Source organism: Paramormyrops kingsleyae, chromosome 6 (assembly GCF_048594095.1).
Source record: "Paramormyrops kingsleyae isolate MSU_618 chromosome 6, PKINGS_0.4, whole genome shotgun sequence".
Classification (NCBI taxonomy): domain Eukaryota; kingdom Metazoa; phylum Chordata; class Actinopteri; order Osteoglossiformes; family Mormyridae; genus Paramormyrops; species Paramormyrops kingsleyae.
In genome coordinates, this window is record NC_132802.1 from 15,479,481 (window position 1) to 15,506,634 (window position 27,154).

The 27,154-nt window shown below is 47.2% G+C and overlaps 1 protein-coding gene across 5 annotated transcripts in view; it reads left to right on the forward strand.

Moving 5' to 3' along the window:
* The window catches only part of abr (ABR activator of RhoGEF and GTPase), a 127,996-nt gene that overhangs the window by 87,575 nt on the left and 13,267 nt on the right, over positions 1–27,154 (forward strand). For 4 of the 5 annotated variants that reach the window (XM_072713740.1, XM_072713739.1, XM_072713741.1 and 1 more), the window contains 7 exons: positions 37–205; positions 2,054–2,176; positions 2,421–2,496; positions 2,616–2,720; positions 4,752–4,826; positions 7,329–7,426; positions 7,560–7,691. In XM_072713740.1, the coding sequence (XP_072569841.1) occupies positions 37–205; positions 2,054–2,176; positions 2,421–2,496; positions 2,616–2,720; positions 4,752–4,826; positions 7,329–7,426; positions 7,560–7,691 (778 nt within the window). Of the gene's footprint in view, positions 1–36; positions 206–2,053; positions 2,177–2,420; positions 2,497–2,615; positions 2,721–4,751; positions 4,827–7,328; positions 7,427–7,559; positions 7,692–26,278; positions 26,920–27,154 lie in introns of those variants that run through there. The other variant, XM_023832961.2, reaches the window with a different exon arrangement.

The following is a 27,154-nucleotide window of genomic DNA, read 5'->3' on the forward strand; positions in this document are numbered from 1 at the left end:
CCCCTTTCTTGTCCCCCCTCCCCCCCACACCTGCAGGAAACACCAACAATATGACTGCAAGTGGTACATTCCGCTGGCCGACCTGACCTTCCAGACGCTGGACGACTCAGACTCATGTCCTCCTGTGCAGACGCTACCAGAGCATGAGATCGAGGAGATGAAGATGAAGATCTCCTCCATCAAGAGTGAAATTCAGAAGGAGAAGGTGAGTAATGACCCACTTGGTCAGGTGATCAGAACCAGCCCACCCAGAGCAGGAGGGAAAGGGTGCAGCTGCCACTTTGTAGCTCAGGGTCACTGGAGGACAAGTCAGCTTTCAGTAAATGGTCCTACAAGTCTGTCTGGCCAAGATCTGGAGGGCTGGGAGCAGGTCCAGATTCCTGTGATCATCGACCAGTTGGCCTGGGATGTGCCTGTCATGCATTCGTTTTTATTGAGTTTGTTTTGTTGCCGTTTTCGTCAGGGGGCTCGTCTGGGAGAATTCCCGGTTAAAGAGTTATCTGAAATGTGTCGCCTGTGTGTGTCTGCATGAGTCATGCATGGAAAGCACTGCACTGCACTGCACTGCACAGTGATGGCTTGATAGCCATCTGTTCCAGCACCGCCCTCGCAGTGCACCAACCCGAGCGACTGATTGCATTGGACGGTCCCCCGCAGGCCCCCCGTTCAGCCACCCCAGCCAGATTCTTATCAGTTCTCCTGCAGGGCAACCCCTACCTGTTCATCTGGAGAAAGCGTTATGGAAGGCATTTTTTCTGGTGGTCCTAATAAGCTTGATTATTGATTTACTATGAAAATGCAATGGAGATATTTCTGATGGAGTGTGAAATCTCATGCTTTAAGAAAACCGGATCATTTGTGTCCTAGTAGAGGTGTAGATGGAGGTAAATTTATGGGCAGGGGCGAGATTATTATCTCTGGGGCCCCTACTGAAGTTAGGGCCCCAGAAACATCTGAGGCTCCGCCCACAGATGTTTCAAAAACTAAATAGATGGTGAGTATAGTCAGAAGATCACAGCTAGCTGGCTAGTTAGCAGAATATGCTGCTTCAGTGTAGTTACTGTTTGTGGCTCCCAGACTGGTAAACATCGCCGTTGTGTATGGGAAGGGGACCCAGACATCAGATGATGGGGCGGTGGCCTGTGGGAAATAGCACAGACCCCGGCCGGGGGGGCAGCGGGGAGGTCGTTAACTCCACCGTTAAGCCAGACTGGTTTTCAGGCAGGGATTTGAGATCAGCCTAAATGAGACATGGTTTAGTGTCAGCCGTTGTCTCTGTGGCCTTGGTGGCAGAGAGAAACTGGTGTTTACTAGCCAGGTGGTTTAGTCAGGGATTCTTAAATTTATTTTTTCGATCTGCATCTTAAAAGGGATTTCTTTTCATGCAATTAACTGGAAATGAGTCCAGTTAAGGAAATGAGTCATGTGTTTGTGTTTGTGAGAGCGAACGTTGTCAGAACACACGGGCACGGTTCTTTAATGATTGTATCTTTGCAAAGCGCACATAGCATCAGCAGCACAGCAAAGCCTAACTCTCGTGCGTTATGGGGAGAGAGCGAGAGTCAGAGACAGAGACAGAGGGAGGGAGGGAGGGAGGGGCAGGGGGCGTGGGGATTTGAGGGCTGCTAATTAAATTCCCTGCTATTTGAGGGCTTTTGCTTGTCAATTTCAGTTGAAATGTCATCATGAGAGCAAGTAAGTGTTTTATGTGCTGGAATTTTTAGCAGACTAACAGCCTCCCTTGACAGGTATTACATTCCCTGTTTGTGATTAACAAAACCCCAGTGATAAGATCTCAGTATATTCTCACACACATAGAACAGCTTTCATTTTAGGAACATGTTCGCACAGAGTCACACGCTCTGTCCGCGCGTCTGTCAGATTGCGCGCTCTGTGACTCGTCCGCGCGTCTGTCAGATTGCGCGCTCTGTGACTCGTCCGCGCGTCTGTCAGATTGCGCGCTCCGTCACTCATTTACTGTTGTTTACTGTTACATCTGGAGCATTTTTTTTTTCTTCTGACCCTAAGCTTCTGTTTTGCTGTGTGTCCACAGAAAGCTGTCAAGGGTCAGAGCAGAGCGCTGGATCGCCTACGGAAGAAGATGAACGAGCAGGAGTCCTGTCTGCTCCTGCACTCCCCCACCATCCCATTCCGCATCCACAACAAACATGGCAAGGTATGTGCAACCAGTGGAGGCTCAGCTGTGAGGGAGAGGGAGAGAGATGGAGATTAAGGGAGAGAGAGAAGGAGAGGGATGGTACTTGGTTGTCCAGTGCCTCATTCGCTATGACCAAAAGTATTAGTTAAAGGTAAACCTTCAGCAAACTGGCCACCAGAGGGTGCCATTGCTAAGAGGAACTGGAAGCTTTGGTAGACATTCTCTTATGTTCCCAAGTGCCACCTCTTTCATCCCCTCCCAGAGCTACCTGTTCCTGTTGTCCTCTGACTACGAAAGATCTGAGTGGCGAGAAGCCATACAAAAACTTCAGAAAAAAGGTGAGTCAAGCGGGGTCAAACAAACTGAAGCTGTCTGAAACTGCGAGGATGCTGGCGGCTGATCATGCACCCTCTCTGTCCCTCTCTTTGTGTTTGCCTTGGGTCATGGGACCTTCCAGATCTCCAGGCCTGCGTCCTAAGTTCAGTGGAGCTCCAGGTCCTCACCGGCTCCTGCTTCAAGCTGAGGACCGTCCACAACATTCCTGTCACCAGTAACAAAGATGGTGGGTGTGAATCCTTTTCCATTGCAGTGCAACTTTGAATCACAAGGGGGAGACAAACACAAGAATAAACTGGGCATGGACAATGTCCACATGGGCTGTGAACGTAACTGATTCAGGCTAGAGGCAGTTAATCTCCATTCCAAAAAAGTCAAAAACAGAGACAGATGCTTGCCCAGTGCTGCTGTTTGTCTTTTGCCTGGCTAACTGCAGTATCACTGCTCATGTGAACGGCAGGAGTAATCCTAGGTCTTATATAAAAGTCACGTTGCTAACGTTCATGTTCCTCACAGACATGTCAAAGTCATGAATATTTTATTTTGCAGCAGATGGTCCATCATAAAAGTCAAGATGTGCGGTTTTATGACACTTACAAAACCAACGCTACAAAAAAAAAAGCACGCCCTGCACTCACCCTCTCTGCCTTCATTTGAAATCCACAGCCTCTTGCAGAGCCAGGCACAGAAATTTGCAGCCCTCTATCTTGGGGGAAAAAAGGAAGTTTGAAAGGAATCTCCTTTCCAATGTGTTTGTAATCTTGCAAAGGTTTCATCAGAGGGATCCTTCTGTGGATTATGTGCCTTTGCTGACTTGTTGTTTCTGTTATTTTGATTGCTGTGACATAAATACTTTCAGCCACATTGTTATGAAACGCACAGACAAGCAGATAAAACTCCATTCCCCCTTGACATGATGTTCTGGGTGTGGAGTGTCTAGGTCTACTTCTTCACAATCGACCACATACTAGTTTATCTGGGGCAGTGGAAATTGCATCATGAATGCGCTAAACCTGTTTTATAAGAATAAGGCAAATTTTTTCAGCTAATACTTGATGTGTGGGTTGTGTCCATTGGTCTTAATTATCTGATTGATTACACTGAGTGCACACACATGGTGTTTTCCTACCAAAGTTCAGGAACTTGGTTCCTGGTTCCGAGTGCCTGGGTTGTTCCCACCGCACAACAGGAACCTAGGACCTACAATTGGGCAGAGTCCTGACAAAGGTTCCTGCAGTGGGAAAGTGCCTGAAATGTGGTTCTTTTTACTGGATTTTTTTTGTGTGTAGCGCCCCCTTGTGGTGTATTGGGGGGGAAAAAACGCCTTGACCCAGACCTTGATAAAAAACACCTGGATGTCACACTGTCCCCCCCCACAGATTCCAGGAGTGAAGTCACAGCCTGAAATTATAGCGCCTCTTTCTATATGGGATCTGCTCATTCTAAGGAACTGTGCACATCACATGTTTTTATTTCGATGCCTCATCTATGCCCCTAGAAGTTAAAATAAGGAACAGCTGATGTCTGGGGGGGGGGTCCAGCCTAACAGGCATTGCTTCATGTGGAACAGGAATGTCGGTGCCCCCCCCCCCTCCGCCTTTGCCTTTGATACCCTCTCAGCTCCTCCTTATGCCTTGAGGAGAGGCAAGCATCCGGAGGGGGAGGTGACCTCCGATCAGGCCCACCCACATGTGGACCTGAGTGGCCGCTGAGGGCAGTGGGCTGTGTTAATGCGAGAGGCCCACGGGTCACCAGTATATGGTTTACACAGCTGTGCCCGCCCCCTGCCCCAGTGTGCTCCTGGAGAACAAGCTGGGAGGGGGGGGCTGATAATCTGTTAATCAGCGTTAGCGATGACACCCGTACCGCTGCAGGATTAACCCCCCCCTCCCTGTGGGCGGAGTCCTAGGTTACCACCCATGTGTGTCGCACCCCAAGCCGGACTGACAGTGATGTAGCGTTTGGCCAGAGTGAATTATCTTACTGAGTCCATCCTACGGTTCTCCAAGTCGACCGCGCGCAGGTCCTCCTGCCCATCATCTGTGTGCGGAATGCTGGGGGAGGGGCTATAGCGGTTCTGAAAGCAGGTCCGTGCCCATCCTCTGTCCCACATGGCCGCATTACCCATCATATTATGTGGTTTGAGTTAGGCTGGGACTCGCGGGTGGTACAGTGATGAGCCGATCGCCTTAATTACGTGCTCTTGTCCCACTTCGGCAGCTATTGTTAGTCACGCTGTTCCGTTCCTCTCTTTCAGATGAAGAATCCCCCGGTCTTTACGGCTTCCTCCATGTCATTGTCCATTCTGCCAAGGGCTTCAAGGAATCTGCCAGTAAGTGAAGCCTGTCACTCCCCCAACCCAGGTGACAGTATTTCCTCTGTGCAAAGGTTCATGCAAATCTGTAGCATGTCTTTCATATATAAACTGTGTGTGTGTGTGTGAGTGCCTCGGTGTGGTGCATTGCCTAGGTGTGTGTGTGTGTGTGCACTTGCACTGTCCAGGTGTGCGTGTGCGCTGTCCTGCTTTCAGGTTGTAATCAGCTTCCCTTTAAATCATCTCATGGTCCTGTTGTGAGCAGCTGTCCTTCATGAATGTTATATAGTCCATGGGGCACCTGGTACCGGCTCTGAAGCAGCCCGCAACAATGGGAGCGATTGGCTCTGCCGGCGATCTGGCAAATTCTTGTGGGGTTTTTTGGAGGCTGGAGATGCCAGGGATGAAAGCTCACAAACGGGGTTAGATGATCTGAATGGGTCTCCTGCCACGGGGTGCGGGCGGACAAGGGGCCCCGTTGGCATTTCCGCATTATATGTTGCAGCTCCTGCCGTCGGGTGCCCAGCCACTGTCAGCCTACTGCTCTGTGGGAAAGTCCAGAAACACTCTTGACACTCTACCGCCTGTGGGGGGAGCTCTGCTCAAGGAGAGGGAGAGGAACCCAGTCAGCTAATCCTCCCATGGAAAGACACCAATCCTCACAACAGGGGGAGCTGAACCTTATGAAGAAACCTTTAAGCTGTAAATGGCCAGTTTGCTCTTAGGCGCCTTTCGCATTCAGGACCGGGCACACCATGCTGAGAGATCAGGCCAGCCCCAGAGTGTATGTCCATCTGTCCTGGTGTCTTGTGGCCTCTGCTAACAGTGGGAAGCAGGTCATATAATGTTCTAGAGACTCGCAGCACTGTGGAATCTCTCTGGTCCTGAATGCCTGCGGCTGCCTCGCGATCTCCGGTATACCTGGACTGCAACACCGGTGCTTCCAGACGGTGTCTCTGCGCCTTAACTTCCCAGCTCCTTCTGGAATCTCTGAGCGCCATTCTGCACCAGGCCTTGGGGGTGTCCGGCCTGTGTTGATCATGACCGGCAGCTTCTTTAAACATCTGCAGAAAGAAAATCCAGTATTTCAGAGCAGAAAAAAAGATGAAAACGCTCACCACTAAGAGCTTTCGGATGTTTCCAGTCTGTGGACTTCCTGGAGGACTTCAGGATCTGGCTAATTGCTTGTGCTGTGAGGGCGCTCAGATTCGCTTGCTTGTGATCTCTGTTTTGCATATGGTTTGCATTTCTTATTGATTCCCTTGGCTTTGAGGCTCTACAGCTTGGACCCCTCATCTGTCATCAATTTGCCTCATGCGGGCTTGTGCAAGAGAGAACCAACCTTTCAGGGCACAGTGAGGAGGTCAACACCGTTGGCCCAGGTGTCTGCTGAGTACAGCCACACTCTTGCTCGTGTAGTCTAATCTAACAACTCTCTGGATCGGAGGGAGAGTGTCAACACTGTCAGCCATGCCAATTTACACACCAACCAGTGGGCAGAGTCTAGCCGATTAGCAGTGGATCATCAAATGTTTGTCAAGTTTTCCCACAGTGTTAACACACTTCGTGTGTGGCAGCCATCTGACCCAGGTGTGGTCATGTGACACCTGGCTTCCAGCTGATAGGCAGATAGGATGTTTTTGTTCTTGATTGACACTCATTTGGGCAGATTTTATTAGTCGCTTGTCGTTCCCCATTGTGTTCTGTAAGTTTCACCATTCAATTGGATCAGTGGGCTCCCTTCCAAGGAAAATCAGTAGTTACTTCTGTTAGTAGGATTTTTTTTCCACCTGCGTGTCGTCTTTGATGGTTCCCAGTCACGTCCCAGTAAATTGAGGAATTTTTAGAAGTTACCGACATCGTTGACAGGACCCATCTGCGCAGTAATAGCAGCTCCTCTCAACCATGCAGCACCCGGATTTATGCGTCGCAGCATTTTAAACATGCCCCCCGCCAACTTTTGTCCTCATTCAGCAGCAATCACCCCCCCCCCCCATGCTGGTGGATGCTTCCAAAAAAACACCAGTGCTCCATGTGATACTTCTGAAGGGCCCTCTGCGATTGACCTCTGCCGGGCCTGATTGCGCAGCCGGAGCATCAGGGTGCCAGGCTGCCTCTGGCTAGCGGGAGACGCTAGTGTGGAGGTGCTCAGTAATGAGCATCCCCAGGGTGTACCACTCCCAGGAGCGTCCTATTTTTTGATGGACTGGCCTCTGCTCGTGTGTCTCCTCTGAGAGACTGTGGTCCCCCCACTGCAAACCTACTTTAGTGGAACGCTCCAGATAAATGAGGCTGCTGAGATGCTTTGAGTGGTGGCGACCCCTTTCTGGGGGTAGTGGTACTGGCTGGACTTTTGTAGAAACCCTGATAATTCTGGCCTTTTGTGACCAAATGAAGGCATTTTAGAGGTCAGGATTCCTGAGCTGCGTTACAGGGGACAGCAGCTGTATGGTGAGATAGTCGTCGTGCAGGATGCTAATTCCATGCTTGCCTCACCTTCTCTCTCTCCCTCTCCTGCAGACCTCTACTGCACCCTGGAGGTGGACTCCTTCGGCTACTTTGTCAGCAAAGCCAAGACCCGGGTGTTCCGGGACACCGCAGAACCCCAGTGGAACGAGGTCAGCCAGCCTATCTCGCCTCCTTTCACCGTAACCCAAACAGAGCTCTTTCTGTCCCGCAAACCCTGGGGGCAGCACTCTCTGTTGGGTTTCCAAGCACATTCTTGACACCATTCTTGATGCCCCCCCACAGGAGTTTGAGATCGAGCTGGAGGGCTCACAGTGCCTACGCATCCTCTGCTATGAGAAGTGCTACGACAAGACTAAACTGAACAAGGATGACAACGAGATCGTGGACAAGATCATGGGCAAAGGCCAGGTGCAGGTGAGCAGGAGGGACATGCCGTTCCTGGGTGTCCTTCCACTGATTCACACCCTCCTGTGGCTCTCGTACTTGAGGCATGAATCACTTGTTGCATTGTGCCCCCCCCCGGCACAGCAGCTGGGCCCAGTGCACTGCTCCTTGAAGTGGTTCTGCAGGCTGTCTGGAAGGGTGATCTGTCCCCCCCCCGCTTCCGGGATAAGCCCCCAGTAAACCCCTGTGCACAGTACATAATGTCCCTGTACTGAGAGGAGAGGCAACTCCGGTCACTGTCCTGTGCAACCCCCCCACCCCCCCACCCCCATTTAGACAGACAGCTGCAGATGGGCGCTGTGGTTTGCAGCTTAATCTGACTACGTGGAGAACTTCTTTGCCTTTCATTTTGTGCTCTAAAACCGTCATGAAGACTCGTTTGGCGTCTTGGTAACGGAAACTGAGAGCCGTGTTGTGTTGGACTGCAATGTCCGCATGAAGGCCAAGGATCGAGTTAGGCTTTATTTAGTTTCCTTTATCATTTACTTAGTGATAGACTTGGGTGGTATGGTAGTAGTACAGTGTACCCCAGTATTTAGAAGTCCCAAAGATATTATTTTTAAAAGCGTGAAAAATACAGATACTTCTCTGATTTTGTACTGAGGTGTTGATAAGAGCCTTTCTTAAGTACAAAGAATGATGCGCTTGTGTAGGTTAACGGCACAGAAACAAAATTTGCCATGAATGCACTGTAAGCTGGAATATGCACTGCATGCTTGAAGCATAGTGCGCATTTGGCTGCATCTTGGGCAGTGACAGTGGTGTCAATAAACGAAGGGTCATCGTTTTAAATTTTCAACAAGGAGTTGTCTCCTCATTTCCCTGCCACTTAACCTCCACACTGATGAGGCCGTTATCTGATTCCGGAGTTTACGGCAGTTGAGGGGTCTGGGGCCCAGTGGTGAAATCACTCTGCCAACCCTGCGATTTGAACCAGCGACTTTCTGATTACAGGCACAGTGTCCTAGCCCACTGAACCACAGATCTACAGCTGTAGTGCAGTTAGACCGTTACATTATGATTAAAGTGTTAAAGTGATTGAGTGTTCTGCTGCGGTATTATTTCAGCGCCCTGTAAAGCTCCTCGCTTTTTCCTCCAGGCAGCCAATTAGTGCCAGCCAATCATATCAGACACACCACGGTGTAGCTGTTTTCCCTTTTGGAAGTCGAGAAAGTGAGGTGTTTGCAGAAGAGATGACCTCCACCAACTCTCAATACCTGCCCCTCTCTGATCCCTGCGTCCAGCGCCATGGCAACTTGGGGGAAGGTGATGTGTTCATATAAATGTCTGACTACAATAACAGTGACTGTCAAGCTGGACCCCAGTTGTTGCCCAGAAGTCTAGTTCTTTCAGGGTTTTTGAACCTCCAGCATCAAGTGTGAATACCTGGACTGAGCAGGGATCACGATGGGGAGCGAGTGTCCACTCCCTCTCATGGCCTGGTCCTCGAAGCGCTCTTGGCCTCCTCCGATGCTTGGTGCTGTCGTTAGCCGATATCAAGCTGTTTTAGAGACACCCCGTATGGTGGAAGCTACACTGGACCTTTAAATGCAGCATGTCCAGGATGAAAAGGAGAGACCCCCCACCCCCACACTCTGGTTATTGCGGTAATTCTCGCAGGGCTCCAGTGCACTGTGGGATTGTTGAATAATTGATGACACGCTGCTGGTTCTTGGAAATGGCTGCCAGTTCACTTGATTGCCGCACGTGTGCAGTGCCCATATTCAGCACTCCAGGTGTCACCTCCCGCATCCCGCTGCCAGTGATGGCGTTTGACGATCGAGGTGGTAATGATTTCGTGTTTTGGAGGGGGGGGGGGGTTTTACCTGAAAGTGATGGAACCACTTTTTGGGACATGGCTGGGGCGCTAAGGTGCCCTGCGGGGGGGAGGTCTCCCTCGCCAACTGCATACCACACTGCTCAGACTTTTTCTTGGACCCTCTCTGTTTTCTTTAGTGTTCAGATCTGAAAGCAGCTTAAATGTTTTGTTTCCTTCCCCCGAGAGACTCTGATTCATTTAACGAGTCTCTGGCAATGTAAAAAGGCCCTTAAATGGGCATCGAGAGCAGTGGCCCCTGTGTTTCCCTCTCGGCTGTCGGAGCGGGTTGTCACAGGAGGCCAGATCGACAGCGATGGTGCAAAAACCCTGAGAATGTTGCCCAGAGCAGCCTTTCATCCCGGAGGGGTGAACTCTGGGGGCCTGGAGGAACACAGGTCACGGAAACGGGCGGTGTCGGTTCTCCTGGTGTCGCACAGTCAACTGGGTGCCTTTGGATGGAGGAACCAGAGGTGGGGGGGGCCTCTGCTTTGGGTGGGGGGAGCGGGTGAGATCCGTCCATCTGTCAGCCATGACCCCCACCCCCACCCGAGGTGTTCTGATGGCCCGACCAATGGGTTCTCCAGATGTGAATGCATTAGTGAAGCTACGTCCATTTCGCCCTTCGTGGAACCTGAGGCTGTTATCCAGGTTGGTGACCCTGCTGGTGTCCACTTCAGTCATTCGTGCATCACCAGCTCAGAACCTTCTGCACTGACCTCCGAGGCCTGGCAGGTCGTCAGACTTTGACATTGGCCTGGAGCGTGACGCTGCGTTCTTGGGGTCACCCTGTTTCTGGGACACCCGAGAGTTTTTCTGGCTGTTTTAAGAGCTCTGCTTGCGCAACGGCCCGGTGCCACAGGGGCTTTCGGGGGGGGGGCTCAGCAGCATGAAAGGCGCCGGGCTATTGGTCAGCGCGTCCCGCGAGACCCATTGGAACATGCTACCTGAGTGCAGCTTCCTGACCCACGAAGCTCGCCGCGGCCCCGGCCCGGAGCAGGCAAGGGCAAGTTCTGCAGAGCTTTTATTCCAGAGATGTTATTGATAGTGGTTCTGAAATATGTTGATGAAAATGACAACATTGTGTTTTGTTTGGAAGAGTGTTGTGTTTGGTGTTTAATACTTTATTAATCCTCTAGGAAATTGCAGGTTTATAGTCTGGACGAAAAACACATTTAGTGTATAATAAAAATATATGTAAACCATAACAATAAAAAATAATTGACAATAAACAATGTCCCAGGAATTATTGAACTAAATAATTATGGGCAAATAATTGCTTGTTTAGTATGGTGTATTTCTCTGGTTAGATTAACATCCAGGGCACATTTGGAAATCAAGGCCCAGTCTTAGAAATCTTGGCCCAGTAACGGAAGTAGACAGAAGCTCTTGTGTAACACTGTGTTCTAGGCCTGGTCTGGAGGCTAGGGCCTGTTCGTTCCAGGTTCGTTCCAGTGCCTTGGGGGCCCTCGCAGGGCTCCTCTCTGGCTGCCCTCACGCAAAGGTCGCCCATATTTGTCGCTTCTTGCCGTCACGTTGCCATGCCTACCGCCCCAGTTTAGCCAGTCAGGCTCCCAGATGGCCATGAAGGGACAGCACCCTCTTGGGGTAATAGAGCCTCCCTCTCCCTCATGTAGGCAGCCTCGTATTCATGCACACATGCACTCCCACGACCCCCCAGTGAAGTAATGTTCTTCTCCTTATTCATACCCAGATCCCTAGTCCTGTTTCCCGGAAAGTTTTAAGAGGGGAACCGAACACAACTCTTTGTTCCTACGCAAGCCAGGAAGGACAAATCTGTGTGTGTTTATTATCATTACCCATAAGGCTGCTGTGCAGACCTCCCGGGGGGGTCGGGGGACATGTTTGAACATTTACAAGGGGTCCTTGGCTGAGGGGGGTGGCAGGGAGCAGTAGTGAAATGTAATGGGGGTAATATGGCCTCTCATCCATCATCCTCAGTAGGCCTCCCCATCCTCAGCACTGCCCCCCCCCCCCCCATTTCGGTGCAGAAGGTGATGAATGGGCGGCCATGTGGGGCCCATCAATAGACAGGTGGGGATTTATATGCTGGGGCTAGCTTGCTCATTAATTGGGTTCTTGCGCCATAGCATGTGTGACAGCATCTCCTAGCCTTTCCTTCCCCAGTCGCCATGTTGCCCCACCACATGGCAGCCCCGTGGCCTCTCTCCGTCAGCCCTTCATCACCCCCATCTGGCCCCGTTCTTAGAAGCGCCGCCCTGCTTTTCCTCAGAACTCTGTTAAATCCCTGCCTGTTATATTAGCCTGTATTCCGCCACTGTAATATCCCATAAGGACGCAGTGCCCCTCTGAAATGCGCTCTCTTCTCTTTGCTCGTTGGACACAGGCGCGCCTGTTCGGTCCTGTAAGGCCAAAGTAGCTTCCCTCCCCTGCTGACGCCTCTCCCCTCTGGAGATCACCATGTAGGTTATGTACTGATCCGGAAGCATCTGTGGGGAACACATGGTTCCGGTCCATAGGCCTTTAGGCTCCATGTACAGTTCCATGCTGGGGTCGCATTCAAAGGGATTGAAATCCATGACAGGCGTGCCTCAGACCTTCTTGGTGTTACCCAAACTGCTTCTCGACACGTCTTTCATGGGCTGGATGTCGATAAATGTGGCTTTTCCCCTGACCACACACTATGGGGAAAAACAGGATCCAGAACAGGCTGGGGTCCTGCCCCAGTGCCAGAGCAGCGGCACATGGAGATATAAAAATACACACTCTGGCCGGGGAACAGCAAGGTGCCGCTGTAAGACCACCCCCAGCAGCTCCTGATTGGAGACCCCTACCCCCTCGCTAATGGAATCCAGACCTGATCATTGACGGGGGGGCACACATGCAGACAGGCCCCGACTGCCCATGGAACCCCCTGCTTTTTTTTCTTTTTTTTTTCTTCAACTTTATTTATTAGAATTTTAAACAATAACATGATACAAAAGGTACAAATGTTGGTCTCGATCTTAAAACTCACCCACACCTCTATCCCCTTTAATACACAGTAAAATGTAGTAACTAAATAATATTAACAATGAAAATATACAAATTAAATCAAAATAATTGAAAATAAATAAATAGATAAAAGTAAATAAAAATAATAATAATTACTTAACATAAGGAGAAATAAATCTAGTGGTCTCTATAAATTACTAATAATTATGAGTATTAGGCATACAGATTTTAATGTGTTACTGTGGGTAAGCAGTACCAAGGATCAGTGGTCAGTCGCAGATTGTATTCATTTTCTTATTTATCAATTAATTCGTTTGGGGGAAGAATTTTCATTTTTTCAAAAAAGGTGATCATGGGTTCCCAGTTTTTGGTATTTTTTTTACTTGAGCCTCTAATGCAATACTTTATTTTCTCCAATTTTAAAAAGGATATTAGATCCCAGAGCCACACTGATGCAAGTGGTGGCTGTGTAGACTTCCATTCCAACAATATCCTTCTTTGTGCAAAAAGAGAGGCAAAAGAGAGAGCATTTTGAGCCGTACTCATCAATATTGTTCCATCTCTTGGTATTCCAAATAAAGCTATTTCAGCACTAGGTTTTATGTTCAGTTCAAATGCCTCATTTAGAATTTTAAATACAAATCCCCCAAATCCCCAAAAGCCTCTCAGTTTACAACATGACCAAAACATGTGCACAAAGTCAGCCTTGGTTAAGTGACATCTGTCACAAGTTTCTTCTAAATTGGGGAATATTTTAGAAAGTCTGACTTTGGTTTAGTAGACACGGTGGGTAACTTTAAATTGAATTAAGCCCAACCGGGCACATGATGTATTTCGGTTTACCATTCTAAGTGCTTTTTTCCACGTGTCATCAGACAATTCAATCCCCAATTCTTTATCCCATTCTAATTTAATTTTTTCTGTTGATGTATTGTTTATGGACATAATTATATTATATATTGTAGAAATTTGACCTCTAGGATGGAGGGGAATTTGCAAAATATGTTCTAATGCAGAATGACCTGGCAGAGATGGAAAACATGGACTTTGAGATTGAATAAAATGTCTAATATGGAAATACCGAAACAGGTGAGATTATGGCAATTTGAATTTTTCAGAGAGGGAACTAAAACTAGCAAAAGTTTTGTCAATATAGAGATCAGTGCATTTATCAAGACATAACTTTTGCCATGTCATAAATGTGTGGTTTAGTCAGGCTGCAGGGAAATTATTAGTACATATAGGACTTAACATAGAAAAATTATTAAATTTATATTTCTGATGAAATTGGGACCATATTTTAAGTGTAGAGGCCACAATGGGACGTGACGTATATTGCAAGGGAGTGAAGGGTAATGTTGTTGTTATTAGAGCTTGGAGTGATGCAGGTTTGCAGGTTTGTGCCTCCATCTTACACCATCCTGTCTCCGGGGACTGAAACCAACAAGTGATTTTTTTGTATGTTTGCTGCCCAGTAATCCTCCTAAGATTGGGCAGAGCTGGCCCTCCCTCCGCTCTTGGTCTTTCAAGAAGTTCCTTACATACTCTGGGCTTTTTACCTCCCCAATAAAAAAGAGGTAGTCATATTATCAACTGACTGGAAAAATGATTTTGGAAGACAAATTGGGAGGCACTGAAATATAAAAACATTGGTAGAATATTCATTTTGACACAGTTAATTCTGCCAGTAAGAGATAAGTATAATGTATTCCACCTTTCAAAGTCCAGTTTTACTTTATTAAGTAGAGGTGTAAAGTTCTCTTTATGTAAATTTGTGAAGGCTGGTGTGATATTGATACCTAGGTATTTAAAGCCAGATTTAGACATTGAAAAAGGCAAGATGTTTTCTGGTATTTGTATGGCTAAAATGTTAATAGGAAAACATTCACTCTTCAGAAAATTTAATTTATAGCTTGAAAAGCTGCCAAATTCACTTAATATTTGTATTACTTCAGTCACATTATTCTCTGGATCTGAAATATACAACAACAGATCATCAGCATAAAGTGAGACTTGATGTTCTATACCTAGCCTTTTAATTCCTTGTATGGACTGTGATGTTCTTAGCTTGATGGCTAGGGGCTCTACGGCTAGAACGAAAAGGAGAGGGCTTAGTGGGCATCCCTGTCTGGTGCCCCTGTACAGCCGGAAAAATTGTGAGCGCAGTGTGTTAGTGACAACTGATGCCTAAGGAGAAGAGTACAACAACTTCATGTAGGAAGAAAATTTTGGGCCAAAATTGAACTTTTAAGTACTGCAAATAGGTAGTTCCACTCAACTCTATTAAATGCTTTCTCCGCATCTAAAGAGACAACTACTTCCGGGCTCTCTCCCAGTGTATTGGAGTGTATGACACTTAGAAGTCTGCAGACATTAGTAAAGGAATATCTTCCTTTAATAAAACCAGTTTGGTCAGAAGAAATAACACTTGGCATGATGGCTTCTATTCAAGAGGCTAGAAGTTTTGGCAAGATTTTAACATCAACGTTCAATAATGAAATTGGTCTGTAAGATCCACAATCAAGTGGATCTTTACCTGGTTTCAAGAGGAGTATAATGGATGCTTCTGTTAGTGTCTGTGGAAGTTTTCCCTGTTCCAATGAATATTCAAACATTTTCAGAAGCAAGGGGGCAAGTCTATCTGGAAAAAACTTTATAAAACTCAACTGGATAGCCATCTGGTCCTGGGGTTTTACTACTTTGCATTGCTCTAATGGAATCTTGTATTTCCTTTATTTGAAGTGGTTGTTCCAGTTCTTCTCTCTTAACAGAATCAATTACTGGGATATTCAAATTTTCCAAAAAACTAAACATATTTGAATCATCATTTTGAAACTCCGATGTTTATAGGTTCGAGTAATATATCTTAAATGTATCATTAATTTCTAGGGGGTCAACTCAACTGTAGAGATGTGTTGCAGATTTGTGGGATTAGACGAGATGCAGATTTACATTTCAATTGGTTAGCCAGAATACGGCCTGCTTTTTCACCTTGTTCATAGAACTGATGTTCGGTTTTATCTATTACTAAACAATCATACTGAGCCTGAAATTCCAGCCTTTTTTTCTTCAATCCTTGTGAAGGGCTTACTGATAATTGTTGGTCCAGAATAGTTATTGCATCTGTGAACTGTTGTTGTTCATGTTCCTTTTGATTTTTTTTTATGCGACAGTATACAAAATAATTTCTCCTCTGATTATGGCTTTCAGTGTTTCCCAAAGAATGGAGGGGGAAACCGAATCAGATGCATTAGTTAGTAAAAAATTATCTTTGGTTTCTGATATAAATGCATGAAAACGATCATCTGCAAGCAGAGAGGTGCTTAATCACCACAAGGGACGATCTCTCTGATTCAGTGCGAAATGCAGGTCTAGAAGAACAGGTGAATGGTCTGATTCAACTATTGCTGAATATTCTATTTTTGCAACAGACGGTAAAAGCTTGCTATCTATGAAAAAATAATCTGTCCTTGAATAAGAAAGATGTACATGAGAAAAATAAGAAAACACTTTGGTTTGTGGAAAGAATAATCTCCAGATCTCCAACCCATTTGTGTCATACTAGTAGATAAGGCTAGCCATTTTACTAGGGTGTAGTGTTTTGGGGTTTGAACGATCTAAAGCTGGGTCTATGGCACAATTTATATCACCGCCAAAAATTAATCTGATATCTTTTTACGTCTGGTAACTTGGAAATGAACTTATGAACAAATGAGGCATCATCCCAGTTAGGTGCATACACACAAACTAGTACAACAGGGGAATGAAACAGGTAACCTTCCTTGCGTATCTGGGATAATGGTGGATGCAGTGAATTGCACTTGCTGTTCCTCTCGCCTTAGCTTTAAATTGAGAGTGGTAGACTTGCCCTACTCTTCTGAGCCTCACGTGATCTGCCATTTCTAAATGTGTTTCCTGTAGGAATGCTATACCTGTGTTCATTTTTTTAAGGTGGGTGAAAATGTGGGATCTTTTAACTGGCTTTTAATATTCCAAATGACGAACCGCACAGGTGTCCCCACCCCCTGTGACCTGCTAGATTGAGCTGTCATTTAGTGCCACTCTCATTAAGCTCTAAATGAGTATTGACCTCCCACATGCATATCTAAACCACAATACATCAAATATTCGACCATGTGTCCAAAAAATATAATACAAAGAAACGTAATAACAAATAAAAGAAAAAGATTAATTATGGTCCTAAAACAAACAATAAACCTAACATGTCCTATGCTTGTTCCACACACCGGGTCAAGCTGCAAGCCCCCCTGTACTTGAGCCCCCCGATTGTCCATTACCGATACAGCGCATAGAGGGGCTACCGACTACAGAAACGAACTCTTAAACTGCTGTAATCTTGTACATTAACAGTGCACCAAAAGTCCAAGCGGGGCACATCGATCAGTGGAGATAACTAGACAAAGCTCTAATGCTTCTAGAGGAAGGCCGTCTCGGGGAATTCAATCTCACTTCTGTCACATATCATTAATAATGATTCTCACACATCCATCAGCCGTATCATGGTGACTGTCTGCGCTTAAATCAATCTCACTGCTGCCTAAGACAGTGTCTTCGCATCAATCTGTTACAAACAGCTCTTAGGCCTCTTAGGTTTGTCAGGGATGAGACAATGATCACGACAGTAATTGTGAACTTGGAAACATGGAGACGGCCAATTGGGGGCTCACACACTGATTCGCCCCCCCCCCCAGTCTCTGTGGACAGTACAACCGCAGATGATGAGCCCCCTACTGCCAATACACCCTGCCCAGCACATTCTTGGGGAAGGGGGTCCACAGCCCCCTGGCCAAGCCTTTCCTCACACACATTCTACATGTGGAGATAGGGATCCCACAAGCTCACCCCCCCCCCCTTGCTATTGGCGTATCCCCACGTCCCGCTGATGGCAGGCATCGCATACGTATTTCTGGAATGAGCATAGGAATGTGCGCTGTCCTGGCTGGAGCTCTGCTGTCGATGTGGAGGCTGATCTCACTGATAAATACATGCTGGGCTGATATCCCAGCAAGCACCATCTCTCTTAATAAAACACAAACCTGGGAGTTTCGAATGAACCAGCATCTTTTGTTATATGAGTTTAGTTGTCACACTAACGCATCGGTTTTCTGGTTAAAGCCCATTTCGTACAACTCAGAACTGCCCTCCGTATCCGTGGCCTGTGTTCCTCCTTTGGTTGGTTGTACTCTGCTGCTGTTACGGCTTGCTGGTGTGTCTGTGTAGGAAACCTGTCCTCGTTTTCTTTCCTTTTCCTCCAAGTTGGACTTGTTGCCTGGGGGGGATGTTTTCACAAATTTCTCCTGCCCCTCAGAAAAGTACCATCAGGAAAAATTGGGTGATTAGATGGAGGATCATGTATAAGATCAGCATTTCCCCCACCCATGCTCCTTGCTTAGAAACAGGGAGCCATTTAGGGGGGGGGGGGGGTTCTTGGGGCCATGTCAGGCTTCTCACGTTAAATGCTAAGGAATCAGAAAATGTCAGTGAAACCTTTTCATTGACCCAGAAATGCCTTGTGCTTCTTGGGCTGTTCGTTTAGGTCTCTGAGTCGCGGGCTCCTTGCCAATCTCCGTAGCTGTTTCAGGCAATAACCCTGGAGCTCTGGGGGCTCTGAGGCTGCCGTGTCACTCTGCTGTCTGTCAGTGACGTTTATTAATTGCAGAATGAATCTCTCACCTGAGAGATACGGTGCTGGTCTGCCGAGATGCTTCCCATTTGCACCTAGGCATTCTGAGATATCGCCCACTGCTGTTAGACACAGACATTCACGGGGGGGGGAGGTGATGTTACACCCCAGGAGTGTAGCGGGCTACAAATTAGTCAGGAGATGAAGTCTGGACCTCTGACCTCCTCTGTGCATATGAATCACCTTTGGAAATGCCAGTAAGGGCATAGTTGGCTGTGTGCGTGAGACAGCAGGCTCCCGGCATACAGGCAGTGGCAGCACCGACGTTCCTGTCCAGATCCGAGCGTCTTCATCAGAGCCCTGCGCTTTCCTCCTCGGCGCCGCTCCTGACAGCTCGCAATCCGTCACCCCCCCGCTGGCGCATCCGTATGCTTCCTGCGGCCTGAAGAACAAAAGAGCACAGGGAGCCTGCTGTTACATCATGAATAATTTAATGCAGAATGTGCGTTAATAATTTACAAGCGCTTCACGTGTAAGTATTGTAGGGCGGGTTAGGAGCTTTGTCTTGTACGCGGAACGAGTCCCAGCTGTTGTACCCTTGAGCAAGGTACTCAACCCTCATCCATCTTCCCTCACCATTTAACCGGTACACAGCGGGTCTGGATGGAACAGGCACTTAACAGAAATGAATAAAAGCCTGCCTGCGTAAATGGGTCACAGTTTGCACCCGTTAATCCCCGACGACGGCACTGAGCCACCCCAGGAGTATAAACGGGACACGCAGGCTGTGATCTCTGACCCTACAGCAGCACAGCTGATTTGCCAGAGCGACTGGCTTCTGCGGGGCCATGTGACTTGGGGGAAACGGGCCACAACCTCTCAGGTGCCCGGTGTGGCGTCTCTGATCACTGGCTGCGCAGTTTCCTGCCACATTATGTTATGTTGTGCTGCACTCAGATTCAGCTGCTGTTTGGGGAAAATTGCTCTCTGCACACACACACACACATACTGTACATACACACACACACACACAAACGCACCTGCCTTATTCAGGTAAGGCAAGACGAGATGGAACTTTTGTGATCCCTGTGGAGAGAAATTTTGAGTAGCAGAGAAAAACACAGCAAAGGATACTGTATTTAGAAATAAATTTAACAAAGGATAACGTAACAAGACAAATGCATAAAGGAAATTCAGTAATAAAAGCATAAAAGCATCTAATGGTACATTCAGGTTGTTCTCTCATGATGCACCCTCTGACTGTCCCACGTACTGATAGTTTCCGTCGATCCCTGAGGTCAGCTCTCTGGGCGATGAAGAGTGCCCACTATCCTTGGTTGGCTTTGCAGACAGTCACATGACACCTCTAACAGCTCGCCGTGCCGACGTGGCTCAGTCTGCCACTCTGTGTCCTGTCTTATGCAGCAAATTTTCTGGCAGCTTTTTCAGTCGACTTGAGTCTGAAGTGCTGCTTAGGCAGAAAAATCATGCACAGAGAATCACAGAGATGTGAGCTTTTGCTTTGTTAATGTGTAGCTGTGGTTATTAACCACCCAGCAGTCTATCGTTATAACATGCAGGAAGATATGAGGGGCCCCGTCACTTACAGTAATAAATATCTCACTTTTACGGCAAGGATGTTTATTCTCGGTCACCGTGGTGAGTCCTGTGCTGCAAGGGGAACTAGTTGTAATGTTAAACCTGGCCAATGGTTCAAGCAGATCTTCTGGGGACAGCTGAGAGCTGCCTCACCTCTGGTTCCCGTTTCGAAGCGCTTAGAACTGGCATCTTGTGAGGTTAGCTGGATGTTGGCCTGACAGTGGGTGGGGCCAGGGGGTGTGGCCTCTGCTGAGAGCGAGGCATCCCATCTTTCATAACATGTCCGTCGTCCATCCATCTTCGTCTAAGCAGCCATTTTTTTAAAAACATGCCTCGTGAGGTAATGTATCACTTGCAGCATAATTGTTTTTGATTTGAGTTAATGGAATGTTTTGGATAAGTATCCTGCTGTTGATCAATGGAGACTTACTGGCTATGGTGATAGATGTACCACTTATTTAAATATTTTTAGCTAATTCTTGTTCTGATTTTTTCCATTTAATTTTTTGTAGCCTCAAAGTATTCTTATGCCCATTGGTGGTAAAATTTTCAGCGCAACAAAATTGCATAACAAGCTTGTACTGTTGGTATGTGTTTTAACAAATTAGTAAGAGAGGCTTAGCAGCTGTGGGGAGTTAGGGGCTCCCTGCTGTGCCTCTCGCTCTCAGCGCACGATGTGGGGGTGCTTGTATCTTTTTAGATGTTCAGGATTTATGTAAAGCGTTGCATAACACAAACAGGCGTAACGTGGCTGTCACTGACCGAACACGGTGTCATGTCCACTGGAGTGCTATGGGAAAGTTCCGGATGGCTTACTGGGTGGGAAAGTCCATTTTATGGAATGGGGAGGAATATGATTTCAGAACATTCTATATCCCCCCCACCCCTTCCCCGATGTTTGCACAAATCAATACCTAGAGGAGGTCAGAGGTCAGCCAGATGTGCTGACAGGAAGCTCCTGCAGCTGTCCTCCTGCCCCAGATCGCTCTCCTATTACAATGCATTCAGCTGCTTGGAGCTCTGTCCACCTGGTGGATGAGCCACGATTACAAACAGATGTTTTCCTGGTAGTGCGAATTCAGGTGGATTGTGAGGAAACGTTGTTAGGGTTGTGGTGGAAGGGGGGGTGGTGTTCAATCATCGGTGTGGTCATCGATCAGATATGGAGCTGTCTGAAGAGGCAGGAATCAGAGGTACATAGAAACAGAGAAAATGGAAGGATCTCTGCAAAGAATGTCAGTACTGTCACTTTGAGATGGAAGCATTTACCATGAATGGGATCTGAACCTATGATTGTTGGATGACTGGCCATATTATATCTTGTATGTTTTGCCAGTGTCTTGGTTCCTTTGGTCATTGGGTCAAAGCACTGTTAGCCAATGAGTTTATTTGGAGAAGCTGTTTTTAGACTGGATTGAAATCCACCCCCTTTTGTGTTCCATAGTTTGTTCCATGTGCACTGTTTGGATGCGGATCAATATTCATTTCTTCATACACGTTGCATGTTTGTATGTTTTGAGATTCTAGTGGAGAAGTGTTGTTACAACAGTACTTTTTCAGGTTTGCAGTGTTTACACAAACAGAGTTGTCAGTTTTATTTTTACTGGACTGATCTCTTGATTGAGAAACAAACGGCATGGTAAGTCTCCAGCATACGGAGTCCATTAGGAGTTAATTCACAATCTGGATGTTAGCTGCTTGATGCTGATGGGCAAATCAAGCCTGGATTCTGCTCTTTTTAACTTTCCTCATTTGTGACAAAAGAGATCAGTGTAACATATAGCTGATTTGTTTGTTTGTGCTCTGCAGGCTGCAGTTGAATTATCCTGGTCTGTAACAAACACAAGTGTAATTAATGTGTGTGTGTGTGTGTGTGTGTGTGTGTGTGTGTGTGTGTGTGTGTGTGCGGGTGTTTAATTGTGCAGTGTTAGATTTTGTTTTAGTTCACTCTGACATTGTACCACTCTGATTATTCGTAGATGTTTACCCAAAAAGATTAAAGGATAATAGCCCCAAAAGTTGGTCTGTATGCTTTATAAACGCTCCTGAAGTACAAACAGTACAAACTCTGCTGACTGTAACCTAATACAAGATCATCGATATAGCAAACTTCCCCCTTTCTTTCATTCCCGCTGTGGAGAAAGCATGCTTGTAACCTCTGTATTCTGCCCATGAGTGTAAGGAGCCCCGAGGCTGGATGCAGCTTCACCCTTGAGCCAGATTCTGTAGGTGCCGTGGTCTAGCCGCGCAAAATAGTCATTTTTAAATTTAATTTATTGAATGATTTAATGCAGCAAAGCTCCTTTTTAGAAGTTTGTCGGCGGAAACTGCTGAATACCTCTGCAAAATTTTATGCACTGATCTGGAGCACCTCCTGTAATCTTACTCAAGAATCTGTGAGGTTTCTGTCCTGGCTGTTTGGTTACTGCTTATTGAGTTTTTGTTATTTTGTAATTATTATTATTTTAGCATGGAAGACTGAGTTGGTCTGAAGCGGTGCCATACAACTGAAAGCTTGCCTGGTTGTTAATCTCGCATTGGAGGCAACACGATTTCCCAAATGAGCGCAACAGGAAGAGACTGGTCACCATAGTTACTATGTATTTTTATTACTTCAAGTGGCCATTTCACCGAAATGCTCCAATGAGTAACCTGATTATGTAAACACTAGGCCAAGAATAACCCCTTCACACAGCAGACACACAGCACTCAAAATCATTAAAGACCTTTCACACCCGCTGAACTCTGCCTTTGAGTGGCTCCCCTCCAAACGCCGGCTCTGATGTCCCAGTTGCAGGACACAGAGGAGTAGGGCCACCTTTGTTCCTAAAGCTGTCCTTCTTCTGAACTCCTGACACCCCCCCCCCCCCCCAAATCCACCATTATCACCTCTCACACTCCCACCTCCCCCTCCCCCTACAATCCAGACCTCTTCAGATCTGAGTCTCTCTCACTTCTCATTTCTCATTTTTTCACTTTCAACATCATGCACCTTATTGCCTCTGTATTTAAATTGTTCATAGTTCATTGTGCAATACACATAATATACAGCGGTACCTCAGAACTCGAATTTAATCCGTTCAGAACTCCAGATCGAATCCTAAAAAGTTCGAGTTGTGATCAAATTCCCGGCCCCAAAAAATTACATCTAAATATGTTTTTTTTTTTTTTTTTAGCATTTAAACACAAAATGAATCGGATAAAACAAGAAGAGCATATACTGTACTAAACACATCTAAGCACATTTATCAAAACAGTAATTTGTAAAGTAAGAAAAGAAATGTATCCAAACAATGTGTAAAGTAAAAAAAAAAACAAAAAAAAAACAATGTGTCCTGCCCCGATCGTCCGCTTCTTCCGTGTCACGCCCCCTCATTAACCCCGTGTGGAATCCCCGTGTGATCAGCTGTTTCTGGTTGTTGTCATTAGTCCTCTGTATTTAGTCCACATTTCAGTTTATTTCCCCAGCCCGGTCATTGTAATGTCCGTCTGCGTTTTGCCTGCCTTACCTGTAATTAAACCCCGTATTCCCCGATACCCTGACGTCTGTGTCTTTGTCTCCATTCCGTCCCCGCTTATTACAATTAAATGTATTAATGGCTTATTATTAATATTAAAATAATTAATAAGAAATCTTTATTTTTAAATGTTTTTTATTATATAATAATAATTACTGTTACTGTCTATCATTGTCTAAATGTATTTCTACTGTCTAAATATATGTATTCAGCTAGTGTAAACATGCAGGATGCTATCACAGCGAATGCAAGACTGAGACTGTTTCCGCTGAGAGATGTGCTGCGTGACTAATTTACCCGCGTATACAAGTTATCTTAGGTTGGCATTCACGGTTTGACTTCTGAGATTCAAATCAAGTTCTAGGTATCTTTTTTTTTCGAACTGGCTGGTTCGACTTGTAAGAAATTCGAGTTCTAATGAGTTTGAGAACTCCTCTATTTGTCCCCGAGGGGCAATTTAAAAGGCATAAAGTTTTTCGAATTTGAATTTGATTATCTGGAGAGTCACCATTGCAGTGCACACACACAGATGATGGCACCGCAACGCAGATCCTCTTAGCAAGCTCTTGTGATTCTCCATATGTCCCATACGTTAACCGCCCTCATGTGATTATCCCTATGTCCCGCACCTTAACTGCCCTTGCGTGATTATCCCTATGTCCCGCACCTTAACTGCCCTTGCGTGATTCTCCATATGTCCCGTACCTTAACTGCCCTTGCGTGATTCTCCATATGTCCCATACTGTACCTTAACCTCCATCGCGTGATTCTCCCTATGTCCTGTACATAAAGCAGGTTCCTTCGTCTGTTTTCTTTGGTTTTAGTCCACATTCTCTGTCAGGATGTTTATCTGTTAAAATGCTCCGATATGTGGAAGCGGCCACTTTTAACCAGATGAGGCAACCTTGGGCTGAGCTGAGCGCCAAGGCAGATGGCCCGAAAAAGAGAGTAAGAAGTGTGTCATTGAATCTACCCCATGCCTGGGTCATAGGTCTTTGCAGATGTGACCCCATGTGTGGTTATCCCCACCACATGCTTTTGATTTTGAGGGCAGGTTGAGGCAAACAGGGGCATTTTGCATCACGTTATTCACCAGTGAGCTTCAGCCAGTCTGTGTTTCAGGGGTGCAATGAGACCAGAATCTCCTGAAATCCTGGATGGAATTCCATAGAACAAAGACTTCGAAATCGAGCTTCTGGGTTGTTTCCAGGTATACTATTAGAGACCTGAATAAAGTATTCAAATCCATACAGTAGCATCTCTGTTCTGAAAATCCACAAGGCTTCAAATCGTTGCCAGTGCTCAGGTACATATTGCATCAGATTATGTTAGCTGTGTAAATCTGAGTGATGAGCTGTAGCTTGAAGTATGTTCTCCTGGAGCATCAGCGATACTCCAAACGACGTCTGCATGGTGATGGAGCACCGTTACCCCAAAGCCGAGATCGGTGAATTTGTGAGATTCCACTACAAAGTGGGTGACTCCTGACTCTGCTTGAGAGACAAAGGGTTATGCCAAGTTCATGGCACTGCTAATCTTAGAACATTTATTGAGAGATGGAAATAATCCTTAATATATTGGTGAACATTATGGCTGGTATCTACAGAAAGGGGATAAAGCCAGCACCCCTGCAGTGATTCAACCCAGAAACTATATTATATATTTGTAGATTGGCTGCAATGTGGGTATCTGTATCCCGAGCTTGGGTTTTGTTGATTAAATCATGTACATTCAGATTATAGAACCTGGCAGTATTTATGTACCTTAAGGATTTATGTACCTCTGTCATGGCCACAGGCCTTCCAAAACACCTCTCGAACAAAGGCTCATGTTTTTGCTTTTGTATATCTGTGGCTTTGGTATATTTAGAAGAGACCCCCATGCATCTGTCTGAGGGTCTTGCAGCTGCTCCTGCCAAGATTTGGTCTTTCAGTGTGTATGAACAAGTGCCAGTGAATAACACACATGTTCTCCAGCTTGACTCTTCATAGGGCCTTCATAGTTCACAGGAAGTGCTGATCTCCCTCCAGGGAGTACCTCGTAACTGACAGGAAGTGCTGACCTTTCTCTAGGGAGCACCTCATAGCTCACAGGAAGTGCTGATCTCCCTCCAGGGAGTACCTCGTAGCTCACAGGAAGTGCTGACCTTCCTCCGGGGGTACCTCGTAGCTCTCAAGAAAAGCTGACCTTTCTCTAGGGAGCACCTCTTAGCTCACAGGTAGTGCTGACCTCTACAGGGAGCACTTCGTACCTCACAGGAAGTGCTGTCCTCCCTTCAGGGAACACCTCGTACACATGCCTGAACATGGTGCATGTTTATCACATGGCAGTAAACAAAGGGCCTTATTCACTATAAACGTGAAAAAACAATCCCCTGTCTTTTGTTGGTGTTTCGGATCATCTCAGTTTTACAGCTTTTAGAAGAGCACCTCCCGCTCTGTTGCTCTGCTCAATGACCTCAAGGGAGCTCCCGGAGTGTAGGCAGTGTGATGGACATGCTCTATCCAGGCAGGGTCAACATGCATGCCCATCGGCATGTCCCCAGGATGGCATGGGAGTGACTGCGGGAGCGAACGTGGGCTGCTGTGGTGACGTTGGGGACCCCCTCTGATGATGGAACGTAATGGCTTTCATGTACTGTGGGGCTAGGGGGGTTGGGATGGGTGTCTCTTATCTCCTGCCAGCTGGAATGGTACCGTTGAGGTCCCATCATAGTGCTTCTCTCTCTCTCGCTCTCTCTCTCTTCCCCTGCTCCCCACTCCCTCGTTCAGCAGCTGGTTGTGGGAACAGACTGTGCTGAGAGTTTGCCATTAGGGACTGGAGGATCTCTCTCTCTCTCTTGCTCTTTCTCCCGCTCTCTCTCTCTCTCTCTCTCTCTCTCTCTCTCCCCCCCCTCTCTCTCTCTCTCTGCTCTGCTCACATCTGCAGACTCATGAGGCCCAGGGGCTGACGACAGCAACCCCCACTCCCTCTCTTACTCACGCACACATACCTCTCTCTCATCTGTCTCTCTCACTTCCACACACCTCCCTCCCTCTCTCCTCCCTCCCTCCCTCGCTCTGTGCCGCTCATGTTCCTGGCATTCGGCTGAGGAGTCTGCAGAGGCTGGCAGTTCACTGTGGAATGAGTCGGAGACGCTGAGGGATCCAGCCTTGGGTTTCTGCTCTCAGCCAGTGGAGCCTCCACACACTTCGGTGCTCCTTCTACGCTGCCGGTGTCTCTCCTGGAGCCTCCCTGCCCTCCCTGCTGTGACTCGGTGGATGTAGGGGCCACACAGGGGTGCCTCTGCCATCCTCTCCTCCTTCACTTCTCCTTTTTTTGGAATTCAACTGAACGACAAACGTTGGATCTTTGAGCTCCGGGAACAGATTTAGGGGAGTTTTGGTCGACCCCACCACTTCTATCCTATTTGCCCCCCCCATCCCGGGGGTGTGGGTCTTTAACCTCCCCGCCCCCAGTCGGCCCTCTGGACCCCTCGGAAGGATGACGGAGGTGCTGGTGTCTGACCGCAGCCTGAGCTCGGTGTGTGAGTGCCTGGATCGCTGCTGCGTGGAGACTGGCCTGGCTGACCCCCCCAGCAAGCGCCCCCTCAACACCGGGGCCAAGCTGTGGGGCCGCGTGCGCAGCAAGCTCCTCCGGCAGAAGGTCTGCCCGCCGCCACCGCCGCCACTACCAGCGGGGGGAGCCAGAGGGAGTGCTAATAGGAGGCTAGCATGTGTGTCGGAAGCCGGCTTGATGGGGTGGCTGGGGGGCATTCCAGCCTGTCACATCACCCTGGTGTGTGATGTTAGAGGAAGGTGCTATCTCCAAACCTGCGTAAACTGGGGCTTCTTTACAGAAGCTTGGAGGAGGGTTGCCCTGTTACCGTGGGGATGTTTCA